General features: G+C 44.5%; 1 protein-coding gene across 5 annotated transcripts in view; it reads left to right on the top strand.

The window, feature by feature from the left end:
• Positions 1 to 633: 633 nt before the first annotated feature.
• Positions 634 to 26,674, top strand: part of CBFA2T3 (CBFA2/RUNX1 partner transcriptional co-repressor 3) — a 34,813-nt gene continuing 8,772 nt past the window's right edge. For 4 of the 5 annotated variants that reach the window (XM_069738942.1, XM_069738941.1, XM_069738939.1 and 1 more), the window contains exons 1-5: positions 689 to 1,052; positions 19,936 to 20,082; positions 23,852 to 24,093; positions 25,142 to 25,231; positions 25,410 to 25,594. In XM_069738942.1, the coding sequence (XP_069595043.1) occupies positions 19,962 to 20,082; positions 23,852 to 24,093; positions 25,142 to 25,231; positions 25,410 to 25,594 (638 nt within the window). In that variant the 5' untranslated portion in view covers positions 689 to 1,052; positions 19,936 to 19,961. Of the gene's footprint in view, positions 1,053 to 19,935; positions 20,083 to 23,851; positions 24,094 to 25,141; positions 25,232 to 25,409; positions 25,595 to 26,674 lie in introns of all 5 variants that reach the window. The other variant, XM_069738940.1, reaches the window with a different exon arrangement.

Raw genomic sequence — 26,674 nt, 5'->3', positions numbered from 1 at the left:
GTGAGTGAGCTCTTTTTTTTTTTTATCCCTGGTGCTTTTGGAAAAAGGACCAGGGAACCAAAAAAAGTGTGATAAAATGCCACATAAAAATAAACTATTATTAAAAAAAAACATGGAAAAAGTTACATTTTTGTCCAAAACTTTCATCACAGCTTATCAACTAACAGACCATTGGGTATTTGCTTGCATGGCTGGGCATTTCGGGCATTATAGGGTAGCATGTGATGTCAGTGGCCTGGTATCGTGGCGGTCTAGCCCGTTGCCCGGTGTTATCCCATGGCACATATGACAGCATTGCACATACTGCCAGGCTTAGTTTGCAGGCATGGCGGTGCTCTGTTAGGATTACCCTGCCAGTCCATATGTGCAACCTTTAAAGCCTGAGCAGCTGCCACATTTTAGCGGAGCAGGGCTATCTATAGTCTCTAGGTTTGCTGTGCAGGATGATGGATATCATGACATGTTGCTTTCATGTTCTGAAATATATATGGACAACTAAGCAATTGCTGCACCCAAACAGACAAACCTGACCTGGGACCAACCTCCCCTCTAAAGAAAAGGCTCTGTCTGCTGTCTACAGGGCAGGACAGGGTTAACAGAGCAGAGACAGGAGCTCGGCTCCCTCTGCAGGCCGTTCTGGGTACTGCAGCCTGGGCATCTCTCAGCTGAGAAGCCGCGGAGCAGCGGCAGTGTGAGGCTGAGAGCCAAGCAAGGAGGAGGCATCACCCGGGCACCGGCACTGGAAAACCAACGGGACATGCTGGACACCCTGACCTGGGACTGCAGGGGGCAACACTGACACTCAGGCATCTAAACAACAACAACAACAAAGAAAGCAACAAAGATTGCAAAGTGGCCAGGAAGGAAGGGGATAGCCACCAACTGCAGGAGCAGCTCTGCATATTGTGCAAGGAGACACTGGGGACATTGCCTGTAACAGGCACCTCTAGGCTGGGATGGGGGAGCCCAGGATGTGACATGGTGCAGCCCCCTCTGCCTGGACCCATCAGTGTGCCTGGCGAGCTGTAACCTCCGGTCTGATCCTGGGAAAGGTGAGTGACCCGAAGCAACATGGACCGATCTATAGATCCATCTATCTATTATCATCTATTTAGATATTATCTATCATCTATGTATTATATATATATATTGTCTACCTTTCTATTATCTATCATCTATTATATATCTATTATGTATGTATTATCTATCAATTAGCTATCTATATATTATCTATCATCTATGTATTATATATCTATTATCTATCTATATATATTATCTATCATCTATGTATTATATATCTATTATCTATGTATCTTTCTATTATCTATCTGTCATCTATTATATATCTATTATCTATTATTTATCTATCAATCATCTTCTATTATCTATCTATGTCTCTATTTTCTATGTATCTATTAGGTATCTAACTAATATCTATCTATGATCTATGTATTATCTGTTATCTATTATATATCTATCATCTATCTGTCCATCATCTATGTATTATCTGTTATATCTATGTGGACTGTGCAGACCCCATTATGTCTCTGATCTCAGTTGCCCCCCTGGCATCCCATTCACCATGACTTTTACACTATTATTGCCCCTCTGCCATGGTGGCATGCTGGCACTCGCAGGTGACCCCATACAGGACATTGTGTTTCCTTGTTGTCCTTGTGTTCTCATCTCCTCCATTCCTTATTTTACTAGCTGTAAACAATCATCATTGTGTTTTGTAAATATACTGCTATAATATTTGGCTGGTGGAGAATATTTTGCATTTCCCATAAACACTTGATACAATTAATGTGGGGTGGATCAGGTCCCCCAGCTGCAACAGCTTCCAGACTCGGAAATTGTTCTACAGAAAATCCAGAGATCTTCTGAGTTAACAGAGAAAGTGAATGGACCACCCGTGCTGGTGGTGGAGCATTGGGGGGATCGGCTGTGGAGCTTGCACTCAGGTCCTAGAGGTATCACAAGGAAGCTGATTCTTGTCGATGTAGTCCGGGGCTCCATGATCTGCCAGGAGGGGAGGATGCTTCATGGACTGGAGGTGAGTCCTGCCATCCCCCAAACAGTGCAAGATCTAATGTTCTAAGCACTGCCGGGTATTGTGTGCAGAGCCCACCCTGTACCCGAGGACCCTGGCACCTGGCTGCTCACAGCAGGGGGGCAAAACGTTATAGACCCCTGAATGGCACCCACCATGCAGGTCACAGTGGACTTCAGCTCATGACAGGTCTCCATAGGGAAATGAGTTCATGTTTTCGTCTACCGGGGGCGTCTGTAAGGGGGGCAGCATCCTGCAAAATGTATCTGTTATCTGTCTATTATCCATCTCTTATCTATTTATTTATCATCTACCTACTATCTATCTATTATATATCTATCTATTATATATCTATCTATTATCTATCATCTATCTATATCTATCTATTATCTATCTATCATCTATTATCTATCTATCATCTATCTATCTATTATCTATCATCTATCTATTATCTATCTATCTATCTATCTATTATCTATCTATTATCTATCATCTATCTATCTATCTATCTATTATCTATCTATCTATTATCTATCTATTATCTATCATCTATCTATCTATCTATTATCTATCTATCTATTATCTATCTATTATCTATCTATTATCTATCATCTATTATCTATCTATCTATTATCTATCTATTATCTATCTATCATCTATCTCTATCTATTATCTATCTATTATTTATCTGTCTATCTATTATCTATCTATTATTTATCTGTCTATCTATCATCTATCTATCATCTATTTATTTATCTATTATCTATCTCTCTATCCATCTATTCTTTTATCCATCTCTCTATCCATGCTTCTATCCATCCATCCATCTATCCTGTAAAAATTGTAGACTTTTCACGGCGACTTACAAAGCTCCTGCGTCCAAGAACGTGTATTATATCTATGACGTGCAGAGCGTTATTTGCGACCGTTCATCCCAGCACTGGGTCTCACGACTAATATTTCAGATATCGAAGCAAAAAGTGGTGAGAAAAACTGAGTTGGGGCTCCATTTTCATGAGTTTTATAGATGCGGAAGATCTGAACTTTATTGGGTTGCAATGTTTGCCCGCCATTATGATGCACATGCAGTCCTATGTAAAAGCACAGCTCAGTGGGTAGCGCCACATGACGAATTCGGCACTGCTACATCTGCGTAGATGAGTTTATTCCCCTCTGCCTGTGTTCAGTTGATTGCTGCATTATAGCTGCGGCATTACAATGGAGAAATTGTGGCATGTCGGCTTTGTTATGTAATATGGGGGGGAAGTTGCTTCACTTTTTTTCTGTAGCAACAAGACGAAGCGGATGCTTACAGGAATTTATGCATTTGTGCTTTGTAGGGGTGTAAAATTATAATTATGTAATTAACGTTTATGTCTTTATGATTCTAATTACCTAAAATGTATGTCTGTGAGTCATCCTCTTACTTGTATATTAAGCTTTACAGAAGCTGGATTTCCAAAGCTGACGACCCGTAATGCAAGCTATTACCATTTGCACAGCAGTTGTCACCCACGTTACTACAGATCCTGAGTGGCATATATATGTTTTTTATGCAGAATTATATCGGTCCCCGTGCTCCCGTTCCCTTTTTTGGATCAATAGGGGGCGGACGTGCAGTACCCAGCCGCGGCCACTATACCGTAACTGTCCACATCCAGCCTCCGCCAGCCCTGGGAACTGCTGATCGGCGGGGTATGGCGGGGGTCGCACCTCCACCAATCAGATATTGATGACCTATCCTAAGGAAAAGCCATCATTGTAAAAGTCCTGGACCATCCCTTTAAGTGGTTTGTTCACACCACGATTGGAGGGTCACTTCTGGGGTCATTTATAGACCACCACCACTTTTGGAATCCATGTTATTTTTCATGTACGTTACTGAACATACAGAGGTTAAGGCTATAGGTGCTGCACTTTCCGTGTTGGGGTGGGCCCAAAGACCCCCTCTGTAACATAAGAAAACCCAATTATTGTAAATGGGACATAGTAGGGGGTGACAATTTGGTATCATGGCCCAGGAGACGTCTGGATTCAGTGTCCCTAGGTAGAAGTTGCCAGGGTGAAAGATGTCACATTTCGCTATCAGGACATGATGACACCACGCCGCATTGGAATAAATGGAAGTTGGAGCCACTTTGACGTTTGTGGGGGTCTCATAAGTTGGAACCCCATGAATTTGCATCTTCTGACTTCTCCTATTGACCCAATCTTCCCTAATTTGCCCTCTGATATCACACTTCCTTTGTGGTACTGATGAGATCACGAGAGTCCCACAGGAAGAGACGTCCTGCCAAGTTCTAACTGGAAAACTGACTCTTACGGGTTCATTTACTGGTTTGCGCTCATGGATATGTCCCCGTTATGGATGCTGTAGGCAAATTACCGATTGGTTAAAACAAAGGCTCAATAATTATATGCAGCGGATATGTTTCAGATGTTATAACGGTTACACTAATCAGCGCAGGAATCAGAGGAGAAAATTGCAAATTTAAAAAAAAAATAAAAAAAAATTAAATTGCCTTTAAGGGGTTGGATGATAGTAAGCACCTCCCCTTTGTGGGCTCCCAATCAGCAGAGCTAAGAAGCGTCACATGACACACTTATCTGTTTCGCAAGGCTTCTTCTGGAGCGCACGATTGGAAAGGTTGGAATCCACTTGGCGGGTTCATATTTGGTCAGAGGTAGGAGATGAGCAGCCCACTTGGGCCGGGATCACACATACGCGAAATACGGCCGAGTCTCGCAGGTGAAAACCCAGCTCTGGCGCCGGCACTCCTGCGGCCGCACAGCAATACATGGAGCTGCACGCTCCGCTCCGGAGTGCCGGTGCCACAGCTGGGTTTTCACCTGCGAGACTCGGCTGTATCTGGCGTATGGGTGATCCCGGCCTTACGCTCAGGATGGTACAGCTAAAAAAGGCGTTTGTGCAGAGGTCTAACAATTTGTGGCCTCCTCCAGATTTTATTAAGATCTTTGCCAATCCTTGACACTTAGGAGCAGCTAATTAGAACTTCCAAATATGTCAGTTTCAGTAGGACGTTACTGTCACCAATATCTACCTGGATCCAGGGATTTGTGCTGATACATGCCATCTCATCCCAAATGATTGATAACAGCACTGTGATTTATCCCATACCAGTTCTGAGTGTTCTTCTTCCCTCCAAGGTTTGTCAGGGGTGGCACCATGCCATCCACACGCCGTGATACCAATCAGTGCGAGCCCTTCTGTTTCTGTGCAAACAGTGTGCTATCTGTGCTGCGCGATCATCCCCGCACTCAGCGTGCAGAGACACCTCCACCCCCTTAATGCTTCAGCCTGGCGTATGCCAAGTAACACTGGCAGGATCTGTAACATGGTGCCCTGATCCAGATTGATAACATTGCGAGGCCTTGTTTTCACCATTTGCATGAGATTTCAGAAACATGAGTCATTGTTGTCTTGTGTTTAAGATGTTGAAAGTTGGCTAAGTAGTCGAGTTTAGTTATTTGGAATCTAGAACCTCACTGTTCCGGAGCCTATGGGTTACCTAGAACCTCATTGATCTGGAGCCTATGGGTTACCTAGAACTTCTTTGATCCGAAGCCTATAGGTTACCTTGATCCTCATTGATCCGGAGCCTATGGGTTACCTTGAACTTCATTGATCTGGAGTCTATAGATTACCTAGAACTTCTTTGATCCGGAGCCTATAGGTTACCTTGATCCTCATTGATCTGGATGCTATGGGTTACCTTGAACTTCATTGATCTGGAGTCAATGGGTTACCTAGAACCTCATTGATCTGGAGTCTATAGATTACCTAGAACTTCTTTGATCCAAAGCCTATAAGTTACCTTGATCCTCATTGATCTGGATGCTATGGGTTACCTTGAACTTCATTGATCTCTAGTCAATGGGTTACTTAGAATCTCATTGATCTGGAGCCTATGGGTTACCTAGAAGCTCATTGACCTGGAGTCTATGGGTTACCTAGAAGCTCTTTGATTTGGAGCCTATGGGTTACTTAGAACCTTATTGATCCGGAGGCTATGGGTTACCTACAGCCTAATTGATCCAGAGCCTAAGGGTAAAGGCTCCTTCTCACTTGCGAGAAATACGTCCGAGTCTCGCAGGTTAAAACCCTGCTCTGGCGCCGGCACTCCAGAGCGGAGCGTGCAGCTCCATGTATTGCTGTGCGGCCGCACGCTCCGCTCTGGAGTGCCGACGCCAGAGCCGGGTTTTAACCTGCGAGACTCGGACGTATTTCTCGCAAGTGAGAAGGAGCCCTTACCTAGAACCTCATTGATCCAGGGCCTATTGGTTACAAAAATGGCTTTATTTCCCATATCTTTCATCTGGACTCATTTGGACAGAAAATTGGTCAATAGCAGAACCTAGTCAACATGATTGATCTGTTATTGTGTAGTGGAAGCACAACTTCTGAGGGGGGGGAATTCCTTCCATGGTCAAAATGTTCCAGGATGGCAGGACCAGCCCCAAGGGTATCTTTACGAAGCATCAAGCCCCTTCTGCCCTTCTGTTAGTAGTGCACGGGAGCAATGAGTTCCTATGTAAAGTGGACACACTAAGCCCCAGGTCCAGGTGGGTACACAGACCTTGGGCATTGGTGCAGCTGGCAGGGTGGCATGTGGGGAGTGAGGACCTCGTGGTACACTCAGGAATCTTGTGAGCAGCAGGATGGATGAATTGGAAGTCAGCAGGGAATGAAGCAAGTTAAAGCATGTCGCGCACAGAAGGCCAAACCAAAGTCTTGAATCTCAATCCTTAGACACAGGTGTGTGTCCTAATGGGCCTTAAATAGGATCATAGAGATGACGTCACTGAGCCATGGAGGGCAACCTGCAAAACCCGACATGGAGCACAACAGAGGGCAACGGGCTGAGGTGAAGGAAGCAGAGCCCGGGATATCTGGGACAGGTGTGTAACATCCTGACACCCTGCAGGCACTAACTTCATTCAATGTAAGGCAAGCAAGATGATAAAGCTCCCACTATAATGAGTCATATTGAATGATGTGCTCTGCATAGGCAGAAACCGAGTTACTGTACGACAGGCTGGGCAGCTCTTAGTGAATAAAGAGTTAGTGAAGATGAAAGACAATATTAAAGGGGCGGCGGGCACTATACCCAGGGTATGACTAGTGTGCTTTGCATATCAATCTACGCAGGCAGGCAGCAGGGCAGGAGGACGATGATGATTAGAGATGTGGGCAGGGAGGCGGCGGGCCAGCCGCGGGGCCAACATTCCGCTTGTCTGTTCTGTTTAAAGAAGCAGATCCGTGGAATTCATGTGCAAAAGATCTGCTGCACTAACGATGGAAATGAGAGCAAAGGGGTCCCATTGATTCTTTTGGGTGGTCCGTCTGAGTTCCATTTTGCGTCAGTGTTTAGATAGGAAAAAAAAAGTCCTGTGTGAACAACTTTTTCTTCCTTTTTTCTAAACTGGCACAAACTGGAACCCAAAGATTTTTTTTTTTTTTGGAGGGGGGGGGGTACTTTTGCACATGAATTCCTGAATATACGGAAATGTAAACTTAGCCCTATTTTAATTACATCAGTATTGTCTTAAAATCCATTGGTTTGGTAAAGGGGTCCAAATATTGGACTAGTGGAAGGGACCCAGAGACAGTTATCGGCCCACATGTTAGGGAGTGTAAAATACTTGCCCCAGGCGCTGGCATCAGCGCTATGCCACTTGTGTTACCCTAATTTCAATCTTTTCAATTTTTAGAAAAGTTCAACATTTTCTATTCACCGCATGGGGAAGTGCTGGTTCTCTTAAGGGAAGCGTCAGAAGGCCATATAAATCGGACGGGGATCGGAAAGCAGTGCAGGGACTGGCCGGCAGCTCTACCTACCTGAACATGACAGCCGCATAGAAACACATGCTGTCACTCTCTGGTAGGGAGAGCCGCCGGCCAGTCCGGTCCCCATCCGATTTATAAGGTCGTCTGACTCTTCCTTTCCTACAGAGACCAGTTCACATGTAATTTATTGCTCACTGCTCACTCTGGGCTTAGGAGTCCAGTGGGCGGTCCTACTAAGTGATTGACAACTATGACTATGCACACACACTCATACATAAATGCTGTCATTTATTGGGTACAATCGCCCGCTGAAGTCCTAAAGCCTAAAATGAGGTCGGTTTCAGAGCACTATATTACAAGTTATACCGATCTCATCGTCTCTTAAAGTTAACCTGGAATAATAATAATAATAAATCTCCAAGCAGACTACTATTATAAAGCAATAGGAGCTGAACAGATTGATATATTGTTCTGCAGGAAATGATTAAATATAAGTTTGGGGTTTAGGAGTCCGGTGGGCGGTCCTACTCAATGATTGACGTATGTGGGACCGCCTTCTGGACACTTAAGCCCCAGAAAAAAAATCAGATATTAAAGGAAATAAATTAGTTCTATATATTATTCTGCTCAGCTTTTTATGATAACAAACGGCATTTTCGACAGGACAGACGCAATCCATTAGCCTCGTAGCCACACTGATACATTTTAATTAGGCAACCTTATTTGTGACCGACTACCTTTAAGGATCGGTATGTTCTGTTGTCGTCTAACGCGATTTAGTACATGTGTACAATTAAATAATCACGCATTAACAGTTGGCGCCAGTCCTGCAGCCATATCACAGCGCCGCAAAGCCATCTTTCCCAGGAAAATGAGTTAAATATTAAGTCATCCGGGCTTCTTTTTTTTTTTTTTGGGGGGGGGTGTATTTTGGAACCTTATGACCACTTAGTATTTCTCTGTGATTCTCTCCACACATTGAGTTCAATTATCAGGGTAATTAAAACAGGATGAGTTAATTGGCAGTCATTTGCATGGCAGATGGTTTTAATTGTGGCATCAAACAATTCACCTGTTTATATAAACAAAAGTGAAGCGCGTGAGTGACAGGCCTAGAGTGACATGGCTGACGACCCGAGCGATCCAGACGCCCGGGGACAATTAGAACACAAAACCCAAAGATCATCAGACTGTCATTTATATTGTCTGGCAGAAGTCCGCACCACTTGGTTTTTGGGGGTTATCATTTATACCCTGACAGATGGATGCGGAGGTGCCAAGACGCAGCCGCTCAGTGCAACAGAACACTTTTAATCGGGTGTATTCAACCCCGGGGTCCTCCAGCTGGAAAGAGACTATAGCCCCTAACATCCCACCGAGACAAATACTGGCTGCAGATAGTAGGCCAAGGACGCAAATAGAATTTGTCGAAATTCTGCAAAGTATTTGATGTGTGTAATCACCCTGGTGACGTTCTGTTTTTTTTTTTAAAGAAATGACTGTTCAAACCAAGCACAGACCGTGCAAAAAGTCCATCAAAAATCATCACTAAATTGTAAAAAAGAAACATGGACGATGTCTCCCCAAAACAAGACTAAACTGCAATACCAAAAAACAGCCAATGACAAAAGCGGTCTGTTTTTGGTCAGCTCTAGATAAACCTAATTACACTATAAAGGTTGATTAGTGCACTTATCCACTGCAGATTTGCATCCTGATTTATCCTCAGCCTGGTAAATCCACAGGTCGGAAAATTTCCAAAGCAGATTTTTCTCTGCGGCGCATCAATGAGATTTTGCAATGTTCCCTATCCCGTTCTGTTACTGTAACTCACGACATCTGGAAAAGGGCTCGGACTGGCCGACTGGAGAACTGTACAATCCTCTGGTAGGCCGCTCTGAAGGATTATTATTTGATTCACAATGGGCAGAAAAATATATAATTCACCGTAATAATTAATTAAACAAGCTAGGCAAATTAATATTACATAGAAGAAAAAGTAAATTTTTGCACTAGGGTCAGGTTATTTTTTACATGTGGGGGCCAAAAATCAATGTTACAGGTGGGTCTTTCCGAAGCCAGTCCGACGCCGACTGGAAAGATATCCTGGGTTCACACTGCGTATAACCGTACCAACAATGTGATGGGATTTTGTGAAATAGGGAAAATCCACAACGTAAATTGACCGGCCCTGCACAAAATCCTCACTTAATTCTGCAGATATTTCTGCAGATTCTGAAATTCACAGCTAAATTTGACGTGGCAAAAAAAAAAAAAAAAAAATCACAATTTTGGGTGGACGTTGTCCTCCCAAAATTTTCTGTAGATTTTCCATTTTGGAAAAACCCACTGAACATGTCTTAGGGCTTCATTAAGGCTATGTGCACGCGTATTCTGGTCTACTGCGGATTTTTCCGCAGCAGATTTGATAAATCCGCAGTGGAAAACCGCTGCGGATTTATCGCGGTTTTCACTGCGGTTTTACAACTGCGGATTTTCTATTGGAGCAGTTGTAAAACCGCTGCGGAATCCGTAGAAAGTGACATGCTGCGGAATGTAAACTGCTGCGTTTCCGCACGTTTTTTTCCGCAGCATGTGACAGCGTTTTTTGTTTCCCATAGGTTTACATTGTACTGTAAACTCATGGGAAACGCTGCGGATCCGCAGCAAAATCCGCATCGTGTGCACATTCTGCTGATTATAATATATAATTTTCACAAGCCTCCAAAATAGGACAGAGAACTGCTGCCATGCTTTATTATACAAATTACCCCCCTGCCCTCTTTTCTAGCTTTTTTTTGCAGTGTGCCAATTATTATTTTTTTTTATATTTTACATCTGAAGTTCTGTATGAAACAGGAAAAAAAAATGCCTATGGCAGGAAAAAAAACAAAATGTCTTGAGGGAGATTGCTTTCTATCTCGCCTTCCCCATTTTGGCTGCCTGTCAAAGAGTCGGGGAATGCTCTGCAGACGGTTCATTAGACAAGGTGATATGTGATGTGCTGCAGAAAGGATCCACTGATGGCCCCGCTCCCCTAGGCAGTGAGCGAGGTGCGATAGTCTAAAAGTAAAGTGGTGAATGACTGCGGTGTCAGTGAAGACCTGCAGGACACCGCTGACCCCTGTGCCCGAAAGATACAGAAAACTCTCCCCACCCAAGACCTTCTGGGGAATCATATACCACAATAGTGAGAATATTGATAATGATACCCCCAAAATTCTAAATAATGTAACATTTTTTTTAATACCGCTGCGTAATCTGAGAGCAGCATGATATAGAGGCAGAGACCCTGATTCCAGCGATGTGTCACTTATTAGTCTGTGTGCTGTTGTTTCAATAAAATCTGCAGGAGATTATCATTACTGGACTAGATGTCTCATGGCATGAAGTCCTCCTGCTCTGTGTAACCCCGCCTCCATCACTGATTGGCAGCTTTCTGCCTATGCACAGTGTACCTAGAAAGTAGTCAGTCAGTGGTGTGGGTGAGGTTATACACTGCTAGATCTGCAGTAATTTTATCTGAACTGTATGTATTAAGCAGCCCAGCAAGTGATACATCCCTGGAATCAGGGTCTCTGCCCCTGCATCATACTGCTCTCGGATTACATAGCAAGAAAAAACGGGAAACAGATTCCCTTTATATATTACATAACGAAACAGTAGATGATGAATGTGTGATTGCTGGGAGTCTGATCATTGAGAACCCCACCAGACACAAGAACAAGGTACCCAAAGACTTCAGGGAGAATGGACTGGATGTGACCACTGCTCCACTCACTTTCTATAGGACTGGTGGTTGCACATAATCACTACCACTCCATTCACACAGGCAATTTTGGGACTGCCATTCTCTGGATCAGTAGGAGGTCTCATACATTTACCATCTTTCCTGGGAATAGGTAATGCATGTTATTATGGGACAACCCCTTTAAAGGGGCACTTGGGACCTTCTTGTAGGACAAACAAGTCGCCCTGTTTCCCTTGGCATGTTCTTATAGCTGAATGCAAATTGGTTGGGATCATAGAGACTACTGTATTTCGGTCACAAAATATCGGATCGCACTCAGACCAATGTCAGTCTATGAGGCCGTGCACTAGTCTGATTTTTTTTCCTCGGACAGAGAGGGTCAGAGGAAAAAAAAAAAAAAATCGCAGCACGCCCAAGTTCCAATATCCGATATTTGGATCGGGCCATGTAAATCAATGAGTCCGTGGAAAACATTTGAACTGCACTCGGATGGCATCTGAGTGCAGTCCGATTTTCACGAACTGGCACAATGGAGAAGATGGAGACATTTTTTTTTCTCCATCTTCTCCTTAGTTGAGAGAATCGGAGCACACTATCATCAAACACTGTAAAAATTGTACAACTTTAGTCTTTGCATGAGAAATATATATAAGATTTCATACTCTCTTCTCCATATGTCTCGGGATAGATGGGCAGAACTCTATTTTGGAGACTAATCTCAATCTATTGTTGGATATTGTTTTACATGAAATAGGAGTAACTAGGAAACATCTGCGACAAACAATTGACGTAAGACGTCTTTGAGGACGGTGAATCTAAATCTCCGGAGGTGCGAGGGCTGTCGTTATTATTACGCACTGGACACTTTGGCATATATTAGATATACAGCGGGGATACCCGGGGGATAGTAACCTGCCAATGTCTGCTGCTCGGATCGGTATCGATCTGTGCTCGGAGGTGGTTTGTTATCCTCCGGTACCCCATGCACTCAGCATTAGACTCGCTGTGTCTGTGGCTGACTGCTTCCTGCAGATCTGTAACAGATGGGATATTAGCGTGTGCAGATCTGTAATAAAGGTGTTATTATGCTCAGCGAGTTTATAATAGAGGGCATGCTAGGTGCTTTACTATGGATAGGCTCGGCCGGCCGTGCCAGGATAACTCATAGGAAAAGCAGAAACAATCCCAATATGTAAGGAAGCAAGTTACAATTTATTTACAAATACAGTGAAACCTCTTGGGGATGACCACCCAAAACAGTCTTCTCGTAGGGTGGTCCTCTGTGGTCTCTTTTGAGAAAGGTTGACCCAGTAATATTTTCTCATCCATATTCCAGCTGTGATCCCGGCCCAGTCGTGGGGTTTTATGACCCATATTATGCTTATTATATTCATAGATGGTGCTGTGCTGTGAGTCCGAGGTATAAGCACTTATGACCTGCCTAGAATTGGGGCAAGGTGGGTGACAACTTTTAGGAGCATAAGTTACACTTAGAAGGCATCAGTACTCCTTGTAGCTCCCGACTTTCCCCCAGACGTATAATGTCTTGGGAGAAAAGGATCCGGAATGTTGGATTGTCAATGGAAGATCCTTTTTGCTATGGCTCACCAGTTGAGGTGGATACGCTGAAGACTCTGGTTCGGGTGGGCACATGGACCACATTGCTAGAGCTTCCAGAAGACACCTGAAATCATGGGGACTAGGACTGACTAGAGGCTCACGATCAGATGGACTGATGGCGTGGAACCCAGTAGGGATGGAGGCGAATTGAAACACGTTAGAACAGATAATGGAGCACACAAACAAGGAAAACTATTGTCTCAATCCCAAGACACAGGTGTGTGCCCCAATAGGCCTTAAATAGGTCTAGGGAGATGATGTTATAGATCCCCGCTGGGCAACCAGCAAAACCTGACGTGGAGCGCAACAGAGGGCAGCGGATCCAGGAGAAGGCAGCGGAGCCAAGGATAGTCAGGACTGGCTTTTAACACTTTAGTTTTCTGGCAGTGGCTCCGTCACAGAGGCCATCAGCGGAGCCGAGTGTCACTGTGTTTAGGGCAGATAGCTGTTTGCTGAATGATAGTTCGGCTGACAGCTACGTGATGTGTATGAGAAGCTCCATATTGGAGGCATCTATCTGTAGAGTTCTTGCTCCTCCTCAGTACAGTTGGCTGGGTGAGATACTTTGTAACGTAGGATGAAAATATTTATCTGCACCAAATCCTAAAATCCTGCCCCCGGAGTCCGTGGTCTATGTAGCAGATTTCAGCTCAACCTTATTACAGTTGAATAGGGATTAACTGTAATACCAAAAACAGCCATAGACAGAAGGGGAGCTGTGAAAAAAAAACCCTTAGAAAACACTTGGTTCGAGGCCAGGACACCACCAATATGTCAGGTTTACTAACCTTGGCTTTTTCTGCACAATGCACATGTCCACTGCCCCTGGACACCTAAGAGGCCTAAAACGGTTTGCCTTACTTTAAAGATTATGGTGATTGAGATTAGATTGGGTTAAGATAAAAAATAATCCCATGCTCTGGAGGAGGCATCATGTGAATGCTGCAGCCAGTCTGCAGTCAGAATGGGATCTGTTGTGAATTCTGTTGTCGGGCTCCCTCCTGTGGTCATGAATGGTACTTCGGCTGGTTCTGTCCATGGACTTCCTCTGGTGGGTGTTTCTGAGTTTCCTTCCACAGGTGACGAGGTTAATTCGTTAGCTGCTGCTCTATTTAACTCCACTTAGATCTTTGCTCCATGCCACCTGTCAATGTTCCAGTATTGGTTTAGTTCACTCCTGGATCGTTCTTGTGACCTGTCTTCCCAACAGAAGCTAAGTTCCAGCTTGTATTTCTTTGGTTTGCTATTTTTCTGTCCAGCTTGCAATTATTATTGTTTTCTTGCTTGCTGGAAGCTCTGGGATGCAGAGGGAGCGCCTCCGCACCGTGAGTCGGTGCGGAGGGTCTTTTTGCGCCCTCTGCGTGGTCTTTTTGTAGGTTTTTGTGCTGATCGCAAAGTAACCTTTCCTATCCTCGGTCTGTTCAGTAAGTCGGGCCTCACTTTGCTAAATCTATTTAATCTCTGTGTTTGTATTTTCATCTTACTCACAGTCATTATATGTGGGGGCTGCCTTTTCCTTTGGGGAATTTCTCTGAGGCAAGGTAGGCTTTATTTTTCTATCTTCGGGGCTAGCTAGTTTCTTAGTTTCTTAGGCTGTGCCGAGTTGCATAGGGAGCGTCAGGCGCAATCCACAGCTATTTCTAGTGTGTTTGATAGGATTAGGGATTGCGGTGAGCAGAGTTCCCACGTCCCAGAGCTCGTCCTTTATTATCAGTAACTATCAGGTCATTCCGTGTGCTCTTAACCACCAGGTCCATTATTGTCCTGACCACCAGGTCACAACAGTGATCAGTGGCAACTAGTTGGCTGCAGTGGTCACACGATACCCCCTGCGGATCTTGAAGCGCCAGAAACCGTGGACTGCACAGTAGTGAGTGCTCGGGAGTGTCGCCAGTCCGAGAGGTGAGTATAAGATTTTTTTTATCACCTCACCCTATGCTCATTGATAACAGCTTTTAAAGTAGAGGAAAACACCTTTAATGCCAAAATGGGTGGTTTTGAGATGGGCATATGTTGAATGCTAATCCCGAGCAGCATAACAAACTAGTGGTTTAGTGGGCCTAAACCTAGTGATGGGTTCTCTATAAGAAAGGCCAGCTGGCAGAGAGAGATCTCCTATTCTGGGCAGACCTGACCTCCTACTCTGGGCAGACCTAACCTCCTACTCTGGGCAGACCTGCCCTACTCTAGGTAGGCGAGACAGCCTACTATAGATGTGGCTGACCTCCTACTCTGGATGGGGCTGGTCTCCTACTCTAGGTGGGCCTGACCTTCTGCTCTATATTGGCCTGACCTTCTACTCTAGGTGGGTCTGACCTCCTACTCTAGGCGGGCCTGACCTCCTACTCTTGGTGGGTCCAGCCTCCTACTCTAGGTGGACCTGACCTCCTACTCTAGGTGGACCTGACCTCCTACTCTAAGTGGTGCTGACCTCCTATTCTAGATGGGCCTAACCTCCTACTCTAGATGGGTCTGACCTTCTACACTAGGTGGGCTTGACCTCCTACTCTAGGTGGACCTGACCTCATACTCTAGGTGAACCTGACCACCTACACTAGGTGGACCAGACCTCCTACTCTAGGTGGACCTGATCTGCTACACTAGGTGGACCAGACCTCCTACTCTAGGTGTTGATGACCTCCTACTCTGGATAGGGCTGATCTACTCTAGCTGGGCCTGACTTCCTACTATAGGTGGCCCAGAACTCCTGCTCTAGGTGAGCCTGACTTCCTACACTAGGTGAGCCTGACCTCCTACTCTAGGTGAGCCTGACCTCCTACTCTAGGTGTTGATGACCTCCTACTCTTGATAGGGCGGATCTACTCTAGCTGGGCCTGACTTCCTACTATAGGTGACCCAGGACTCCTGCTCTAGGTTGGCCTGACCTTCTACTCTAGGTTGGGGTAACCTCTTACTCTAGGTTAGCCTGACCTCCTTAGTCTAGGTGGGCCTGTCCTCCTACTCTACGTGAGCCTGACCTCCTACTCTATGTGAGCCTGAACTCCTACATTAGGTGGGCCTGGCCTCCTACACTAGGTGGGCCTGACCTACTACTCTAGATGGGCCTGACCTTCTACTCTAGGTGAGCCTGACCTCCTACTCTAGGTGAGCCTGACCTCCTACACTAGGGGAGCCTGACCTCCTACTCTAGGTGAGCCTGACCTCCTACACTAGGTGGGCCTGGCCTCCTACACTAGGTGGGCCTGACCTACTACTCTAGGTGGGCCTGAACTACTACTCTGGGTGGGCCAGACCTCCTACTCTAGGTGTTGATGACCTCCTACTCTGCATAGGGCTGATCTACTCTAGCTGGGCCTGACTTCCTACTATAGGTGGCCCAGAACTCCTGCTCTAGGTGAGCCTAACCTCCTACACTAGGTGAGCCTGACCTCCTACTCTAGGTGAGCCTGACCTCCTACACTAGGTGGGCCTGACCTACTACTCTAGGTGGGCCTGAACTACTACTCTAGGTGGGCCTGAACTTCTACTCTGGGTGTGGCTTCCAAGTTTGAGTGCACCACTCTTGTGCAAAGCATCACGGGCCTTACTTTTCAGATCTTTAAAATGGGGACATAGAAGCTGTTAGTTTTCAAACAGTCCCTAACTCTGGAATTATATATACATGGATGCAGGTCGTATCAATGTGTAAATATTCTATGGTGGAATTATCCTTTAAACCGGCGTGTACTGGGACATGTATGCAGGTATTGGTCTTCACCATTACAAGATGCGCATTCTTTCTTTCCCAGCTCCGATCTTTGGCTCCCAGCTGCACTGAGTGTTTCCATAACACAGACCAGATGGAGCCCAGTGTCTCAGGGTCTTATCTGGAGTTGTTCTTGGCGGGGCTTAGTCCTGAATTTCAGGAATACTTTACTTTATTTAGGAGTAGGGCTGGCTCTGGCTCGGATCAGCCTCCCAACATCTGCTCTGCATTTCCAGCCATTTAAAGAGCATGGACTGGGACTGATTATGGGGGGAATCTTTTAACCCTTGCTCTCCTCCCACGCTCCCTTTTGGTCATTTTTCACCCTCTGTCAGATGGTTGTATGATCCCAGCACATCTCCATTTCTCACGCTCTCTCTTCCTCTTCCCGTGTACTTGTTTGCATTAATATGGTTAATTTTCTTCCTCTTTTCTACCGCTTCCCCACATCTTCATGTAATAGGGTCGATCTGTCAACTCCACACAGTACAGGACGGACGTTTTGGAATAAACTGCTATTCCGACCATTCATTCTTCAGGAATTAATGAGATTATTTGACATTAATGTGCATTTTTTTTTACCTATTTTTTTCCTACCTTTCATTCATAATGTGGACCTGTCACATGTACTACTAAGTAGTAACAGATGTGAAGCAAAAACTATGGCCCAAATTCATCATTTGCAAGTTTTTCGTAAGTCATTTCTCTTTTTTTATTTTGTGGTATTTGTTTGCCAAATTCTTCAAGAAGTTCGTGAATTTTTCACAAAGTCAAAAAACACTTTTTTACTTTTGTCTCTAACTTTTTTTTTTGCGCCTTTTTAGAGCAAAAAGTCACTTCTTCTGCACAAAAACTTGTGGCGTATAAATAAAAATAATGACTCTAGGGGCCGTCTATATTAGATTTGTACAAAAAAAAAAGTTTGCAAGCTTTTAAAAAGTTTGACGGAATCAGGTGAAAACATCTGGAAAAGTCACATTGATGTTAAAAATCTGCAAAATGTGCATAATTTCTGAATTAATAAGCAAAAATAACTTTAAAAATAGAAAAAAAAAACCTGTCGCAAATTCAAAAGTCACTAAATGGGAATCATTCATGCAAAAAAGTGGCGAAAATGCGGCGATGAATCGGTCTTTATGTTCCTGGCTTATCTGATGGTCCTTGTAGAAGGTAGGAGTGTGTGACTTTTGTACTTTATGGCCTGCGTATTTTATATTTATTTTTTTAGCCATTTTTTATATACAGTATGTCCGTTTTTCTTTGGAAAATGAGAACCTGTCGCTTATTTTCAAATCAGTCGCGTGCTCATTCCCGTGCGGATTTTCACTGCTTATTTTATCCTATAAAATGCTTTAATCTACAGATTTAACCAAATGTTCAGCAATGTGTATACATGTCCTGAGGGTCTGGGTTATTTCCTACATAGGAGCTTTAATGGAAGCCATGTTGGCCGTAACCAAGCAGAACAAGATGCGATAAAAGCTTTAAAGTGCAAAGCTCTCGGTTAGCACGGGATTGGAAAAACAGGTCTACGTTCATCCTTAGTGTACGGCCAGATGGTGTTGTACAGTTCGGTGTCAACGCAGCTGCACGATTCTGAAAAAAAAAAATGTGCGTCAATTGGCCATTGCGGTAGGTGGACCTTCAGCAAAGGCTTCTCATCCAGCCAACCGGTCCTGTACTTTGCACTGATGAAGGGCAAGAACCCCCGAAACAGTTCCTGCAAATGGGGAGGCTTGTTTAACTTTTTTATCCTTTTGGGATCAGTATTGACTTATACCATTGAAAAAAAAAAAAAGTGTAATAAAAATGAGTAATTTGGCACAGACACCACTTCTTCTGGGCAGCTGGACCCCAACACGTTTTGTTTTTTTACATGTAATTGACATATATTTTTCATGGCTGCCAAATAAATTTCTCACTGTTCTTCTCATTGTGCGGAGGCAGCTGCGAGCCATGTTGTGTCCAGTCTGAGCAGATGTAGGCTACTGGTGTCGCTTCAGCTGCGCGCAAACTGTAAGACTCAGCTGGCAGAGCTCTGCTGGAACTTCTGGTTGATTGCGTGGCACAGATGGAAGGTGCCCTCTCTTTTTTTTCCCCCCCGCGCTCGCTCCTTCCTTCCTTCTCTGTGCATGTGGCACATTTGTAGAGATGTGAGTGTGCAAGGAGCCTGGGCTCTGTGGCTGCCCAGGCGGCGGGTGATGGAATCCAGATGTCAGATTCTGTCCAGCTGCAGTCCATTACAGAGCAAATAAAAATAATCCGAGGAGAGGAGGAGAGTTCCTGGCTGGAGCCTGCACTGGGAGCTTTGGAGTTTTCCAGGGAACTGTCAAAAACCCAGTGCAAAAACAATCCCAGTGGTGAGAAATGATTTCTCCAAACAGGAGTGAGATGGACTCCGGGAGGGGGCACTAGGGACACAGTCCCATGTTCTGCTGTGACCTCTCCATGGGCGCATGCAACACAATACAGACACAACGCGTTTCGGTCAGGAACTCTAGGGAGACCCAGTTTTCGGTGCAGCAAAGAATGGGTTAAGGCTGTAGGCGAAGGGCTGCCCCCTGGCAAACTTCTCCCCTCCTGTCTCCTGCCCTATATTCCCATCTTTGGTGTTGGCCAGAGTTACATCGAAGAGCGGGATAGATCCAAGCAGCTGCCGCACACCTGTCCTCAGCTCTCAAACTGCAGTGAACCCTCAAGACTGTACTGCTGGCAAAGGAATGGAGCGCCAGCAGCCAGGCAAGGGTTAATAATAGCAGAGCGAGGGAGGGTAACGGAGGGGGCACAGCTGATCCTAACAGCAGGTGTTTGGGAATAGCTTTAACTGCTGCGTTCTGTCTTGTCCCTTGGTCTCCGCCTCCGCCGCGCTCCACCTGAATGGTAATTTCTAGCCATCATCCCGCCCGACATACTTTGTGGATTCATTTTCTCCAGGTGATGATGTAAATCCTCCGAGCATCCTTTGACTCATGCCTCTGTCTTCTTCTTCTTCACAGGCAAATTCTACAATACAGTCATTACAATGCCAGACTCCCCGGCTGATGTGAAGACCCAGACAAGGACCACTCCGCCCAACATGCCCCCTCCGTCACCTGCCCTGAGCCAGGGGGCCAACCGCAACTCCTCCTTCACCCCGAGCACAAGTGAGATGGCTCTACAGCATTTTGTTCTTCCTCTAAATAAATATATTTATTTAGGCTTTTTTAAAAAAAAAAAGCTTTTCTATCTAATTTTATACATATTCATAAGGCAATCGTTTCACTGGGTTTGCCAAAAATATAATGTGCACCATCAGACTAGGATAGTAGGATGGATGAGAGTAGGATGGAGGAGAGTAGGATGGACCAGAGTAGGATGGACCAGAGTTGGATGGAGGAGAGTTGGATGGACGAGAGTAGGATGGACCAGAGTTGGATGGAGGAGAGTTGGATGGACCAGAGTAGGATCGACGAGAGTAGGATGGACCAGAGTTGGATGGAGGAGAGTTGGATGGACCAGAGTAGGATGGACGAAAGTAGGATGGACGAGAGTTGGATGGAGGAGAGTTGGATGGACGAGAGTAGGATGGACGAGAGCAGGATGGACGAGAGTTGGATGGAGGAGAGTTGGATGGACTAGAGTAGGATGGACCAGAGTTGGATGGAGGAGAGTTGGATGGACCAGAGTAGGATAGACGAGAGTAGGATGGACCAGAGTTGGATGGAGGAGAGTTGGATGGACCAGAGTAGGATGGACGAGAGTAGGATGGACCAGAGTTGGATGGAGGAGAGTTGGATGGAGGAGAGCTGGATGGACCAGAGTAGGATGGACCAGTGTAGGATGGACCAGAGTTGGATGGACTGAGAGTTGGATGGACGAGAATAGGATGGACGAGAGTAGGATGGACGAAAGTAGGATGGACTAGAGTTGGATGGAGGAGAGTTGGATAGACGAGAGTTGGATGGACGAGAGTTGGATGGACGAGAGTTGGAAGGTTGAAGTTGGATGGATAAGAGTTGCATGGATGAGAATTGGATGGATGTGAGTTGGACAGATGAGAGTTGGATGGATCAGAGTTGGATCGATTATGTGCCAAGTGGCACACAAAATGCCCCCTGAACTGTAATCACATCTACTACATTCGTGTGTGACGGGTCCGATCCTTGTAAACATTATGTTATTACGCCCTTAGTAAAGGGTAAATTGCAATCAGTTTGCAGCCACCGTTTTTTAATTAAGGCATGTACAGAATCAGCAAGCTAGAATATACTCCCAATCTAGGACACAACGGGAGAGCTAGGTCACACGACAGTTCCTTTCCTCTACTGTATATACAAGTAGGTCATTTAAAGGGTTATTGCCATCTTCATAAATGGGTATTATCAGACAGTGCTTGTAACTAAAAGCAATTTTGCAATTTACTGCTTGTTAAAATTTACATTGGTTCTTGAGATACTAAAGGGAATCTGTCACCCCATTTTTGGCCTATAAGCTGTGGCCACTGCCATCAGGGGCTTATCTACAGCATTCTCTAATGCTGTAGATAAGCCCCTCCGATGTAACCTGAAAGATAAGAAAAACAACTTAGATTATACTCACCCAGGGGCGGTCCCGGTGCGGTCCGGTCCGATGGGCGTCGCGGTCCGGGTCCAGCGCCTCCCATCTTCATGCCATGACGTCCTCTTCCTTGCTTCGTGTCGCGGCTCCTTGCTTCGTGTAAACAGCAGAATATGTGCAGTGCTTACAAGCTTTTTTTTTGAGCTTATAATCACCATTTTGAAGCTTTCCACAATCCCTGGAGCACGCTGTTACCTCCTAATCACAGCCAGCAACAGTGCAGTGCTTATAAGCTTGACAGAGGTGGTGGTCGGTCTCCTAGGCAACGAGCAGTAAGCAAAATAAAAGTCAATATCTCAAAAACGGCTGCAAGTTTTAATAAGTAGTAAACTGCAAAAGTGCTTGTATTTACAAGTACTATCCGACAATATCCATCTATGAAAATGGGAAAAACCCCTTTAATGGAGGAAGCAGTTTCAAGACCAGTGACTGACTGTCCTCTAACCCATCTTCAGTCATTACATAAGTGTAGGACCGTTGTGATTACTTGGCATTGCTGCTTATTAACCTTCTGTAACTTTTGCAAAATAGGTATGTTTATATAATTGGTGATGACTCAATATATGCGGAATAATTCCATAATTATTATTAAAAGTGTCCTCTGCTTTCGAACAAACGCCAATGCTTGTTGGAAGGATCTTTTGACATTTGAGCAATCACAAAGACCCCAATGATCTTCTGTTAACTGTGGGGAAACCGCTGTCATTTTTTGGCTTCTCTATAGTGCCCCCCCAGGTAAAATTAGGCATTACACACTGCCCATTAAAATGAATGTCTTAACTGTGTAATGTAGGACAGGATGGGTCCTCCAGAACCAGAAATTGCCACTATTACCCCAGAATTCCCTATTGGGGTATATGACGATGAGATGTCTGAACTGGACAACCCTTTTAAGTGCCATAATATGGTTTCCTGGTGGCCATGTTGACAATATGAGTAGTGAATCTCCAGAATATCCTGTCTTTTGGTTGGCTTTCTGATATTTTCATGGTGTCTTTGATGTGATGTCTATCTTCTGGTTGCTCAACGTCTTCGGCAATTTTTTAAGATTTGGCCACAAATGGTTCCATTAACAAAAGTCTTTCCTAATGATGGCTGTCGCTTCTCCTGGGCACTCCATTCTTGGTGCCTTGGTCCAGTTTTGATGGGCACATTGGCATTTTTGGTCCCTTCTCCGCGTACTTTGCAGCGTTGTCTCTCGACAGGCTTTTTGCCATCTTTGACCAGATGTTGTCTAATTAGATGTTGGGTCGTGGAAGCTTCTGATCTGATGGGTTTTAGTTTAAGCTGAAGAGGAACAGATGCATGTGTGTATGCGTGTCCGTAATCCATGTCCCTAATGTGTGTGTTTTTTGTGACGGTAATCCACGCGTTTGTGTTTATTATTGTGCGGTGGCCGCAATGGATTTTTGACGTTCTGTATACAGTCTGTTTTCTACATTTATCCCCCGTGCAGCTCTAATACATAGAGAGCATGTGAGACGGACACACACACACACACATACCCTGTGTCACTTTGGGATCCCACCTGTCATTTGTGGGCATGCGGTTATTTTGGGCTGCTCTTTCGTGGGCTGCCCCTCCGTTTGCACTCGCTGCCAGTGTGTCAGTGCTCGGAGAGCAGACCGCAATAGAGATAGGGGTGAGACACCGGGAAAGGTAAGAGACCATGAACGCTCTTGTACCTGAGGCCTCGTCTATTGTATACGATCCTGTTGCATGCATATCAAACTTGGGTTGGCACGGGCGTACAAGTGCAATATGGATAGGATGCATCAAGGAAAAAGAGTGAATTTTTGCTTTCTGCAATTGGACAAAATTCAGGTAGTCAATTCGATTTTTTTTATTTTCCCTGCAATTAAATCTTTCGTAGACGTGATTGAAAGCAAACCAAAATATTATGCACTTTTTAAAAATGTTTGCATTTTTTTTGTATATTATGACATTTAATTTCTGCATTTTTTTCATATTATGACATTTAATTTTTGCATTTTTTTTCTATTATGACATTTAATTTTTCCATTTTTTTCATATTATGACATTTAATTTTTGCATTTTTTTTTATATTATGATATTTTATATCTTCTTTCTGCAAAGCAGCCGTTCAGTCGTGCACTGGCATTTGGAGAGTGATTATTTAGAGTAGAAATAAGATTGGGTATAAGATATGCATCTTGGGTGGGATTTCGGGTGGTGGGCTCGTCTGGTCAACACAACTGCGGGGTGACAAGGGCTGGAATGCAATGTGTGGTTTATAAATACCACGTCGGGTTGTGCAACTGTGCAGTAATAATCCTTAATGACTCTTCTGTACAGTGATGAACGGGAGCAGCCACTCTCCCACCGCCATCAACGGAGCCCCCTCAACCCCCAATGGTTTCAGCAATGGACCCTCAGCATCATCCTCTGCCGCATTAACCAATCAGCAGTTGCCCCCGGCCTGCGGGGCTCGTCAGCTCAGCAAACTCAAGCGCTTCCTGACCACCTTGCAGCAGTTTGGCAGCGACATATCTCCAGAGATCGGGGAACGCGTGCGTGCACTGGTGCTCGGCCTTGTGGTAAGTGCAAGATTGGAAAACTGCATCCCACACTGGATTTAGGCTTTGTTCACATACAGCAGTTTGTTTTTCTTTTTTTCCTTTTTTATTGTTTCCTGCTTTTTTTTTTTTCTTTAATGCAAATTTAAAGCTGCTTTTTACACTGTACACATTTCAGAAATCTCATGCACACACTTGTTTTTACCCCCCTGGCTGTATTGGAGAATTGCCGCATTTTTAAAAAAATGTTTAAATCTGCAGCTTTCAATTCTGTCATTTGTTTGATTTGAGCATTTTTTTTCTATGAATTTCATGCATTTTTTACAAGCTTTTTATACTATAGAAATCTTATGGGAAAAGGCACGAAAAAAAACCCAACGCATTTGGGTAAAAAAAAGCAGCGACCCAAAAAGATGCAAATAAAGGGTGGAAAAATGATTATATTCAGACTTTTTTGCTACAAAAATTCCCGAACAGACTGCTTCTTTTGGAAAAAAAAAAAATGATCTGTGCGAAAGCGCCCATAGGGAAAAGTTTGGGCAAACCTATACTTATTGCATATACATATAAAAGATGCATGCCACTTAATACATTTATTAGTGTCTTAGATTGTCCTAAAATTATTTCCTATGAGCAGGTATTTTCTAATTAAATACATGCATTTGGGGGTAAAAATTGCTAATATTTTGCACCGTTTGCGTTCTATTGCTGGCTACAGAGTGAGTTTACTGAGGATCTGTCAGCGAGCTTATTCAGAATGAATGACGAGAGAGTTGGTCACTCTTCTATCTGTCTTTTTCTGAGCTCCTCTGATTTATGACCGCAGACCACATAAAGGTTGAAGGTGCAGTCGAAACCAACAACCTATAAAAGCCAAACAATGCAAAATTTTTAATGAAACCCAATTGCAAAAATTATTTGCAGACCCAAATACATGCATTTAAGTAAAAAAATATGAAATATTTCCAAAGGTGGATAACCCATTTTATTCCTTAGAAATGTAGAGAAAGAATACAAATGTAGAAGCAGCGGAGTAAACTTTGTATATTTTTTTATCCTTTTCTTGCAGAATTCTACTCTTACAATTGAGGAGTTCCATTCGAAGCTGCAAGAAGCCACCAACTTTCCTCTCCGTCCCTTTGTCATCCCTTTTCTTAAGGTATGGCCCATAGAAGCATTCATAGGATATCCAATTATTAAGAGACCCATTTATGTGTGATCCCATTGCCGGGTTCAGCCGCTCTATGATTCCGCTTCCTCGAAATTCTCTGTGCTGACTGCAGCCTCCTAGTATTGAAGAACACGAAATTATAGGCTTCCGATCCTTTCTTCTGTAGGCTAACCTCCCATTACTGCAGCGGGAGCTTCTCCACTGTGCTCGCCTGGCAAAGCAAAGTCCCGCACAGTATTTGGCACAACATGAACAGCTCCTCCTGGACACCAGTGTCAGCAGCTCTCCGAGCGATTCTTCCGAGATCTTACTGGAAGTGAATGAGAACGGCAAAAGGAGGACACCCGACAGGTACAGCATCCCCAACAAAACAACGGCTTGTGCTGCTTCCTCTAACGGATGATCACTTATCTGATCTGGTATCATCATGGGAACTTTAAACAATTTTTTTTTCTCTGTTTTTTTCAGGAACATTGATTGCCTGCAGATCGATGGGGGTCCTGGTACTGAGATCCCCAGTGATTGCTCAAAAGTCCACTATACACTTGCCCTTGTCTGACAAAGTGCTCAGAGCAGAGTACAAACCCATTAGGAGTCATAGGTTTTCTACTGAATTTGTACTCCATCTTCTCAGTGGTCTACTCCATCTTCTCAGTGGTCTACTCCATCTTCTCAGTGGTCTACTCTATCATCTCAGTGGTCTACTCCATCCTCTCAGTAGTCTACTCCATCTCCTCAGTAGTAAACTCCATCATCTCAGTGGTCTACTCCATCTCCTCAGTGGTCTACTCAATTTTCTCAGTGGTCTACTCCATCTTCTCAGTAGTCTACTCCATCTTCTCAGTGGTCTACTCCATCTTCTCAGTAGTAAACTCCATCATCTCAGTGGTCTACTCCATCTCCTCAGTGGTCTACTCCATCTTCTCAGTGGTCTACTCCATCTTCTCAGAAGTCTACTCCATCTTCTCAGTGGTCTACTCCATCTTCTCAGTAGTAAACTCCATCATCTCAGTGGTCTACTCCATCTCCTCATTGGTCTACTCCATTTTCTCAGTAGTCTACTCCATCATCTCAGTGGTCTACTCCATCTTCTCAGTGGTCTACTCCATCTTCTCTGTGGTCTACTCCATCTTCTTAGTGGTCTACTCCATCTTCTCAGTAGTCTACTCCATCATCTCAGTGGTCTACTCCATCTTCTCAGTAGTCTACTCCATCTTCTCAGTGGTCTACTCCATCTTCTCAGTGGTCTAATCCATCTTCTCAGTGGTCTACTCCATCTTCTCAGTGGTCTACTCCATCTTCTCAGTGGTCTACTCCGTCTTCTCAGTGGTCTACTCCGTCTTCTCAGTGGTCTACTCCGTCTTCTCAGTGGTCTACTCCATCTTCTCAGTGGTCTACTCCATCTTCTCAGTGGTCTACTTCATCTTCTCA

The sequence above is a fragment of the Ranitomeya imitator genome, chromosome 9, assembly GCF_032444005.1.
Source record: "Ranitomeya imitator isolate aRanImi1 chromosome 9, aRanImi1.pri, whole genome shotgun sequence".
In the NCBI taxonomy this organism is placed as follows: Eukaryota; Metazoa; Chordata; class Amphibia; order Anura; family Dendrobatidae; genus Ranitomeya; species Ranitomeya imitator.
The sequence above is the reverse complement of the archived record's forward strand: the minus strand, read 5'-3'. Positions and strand labels throughout refer to the sequence as shown.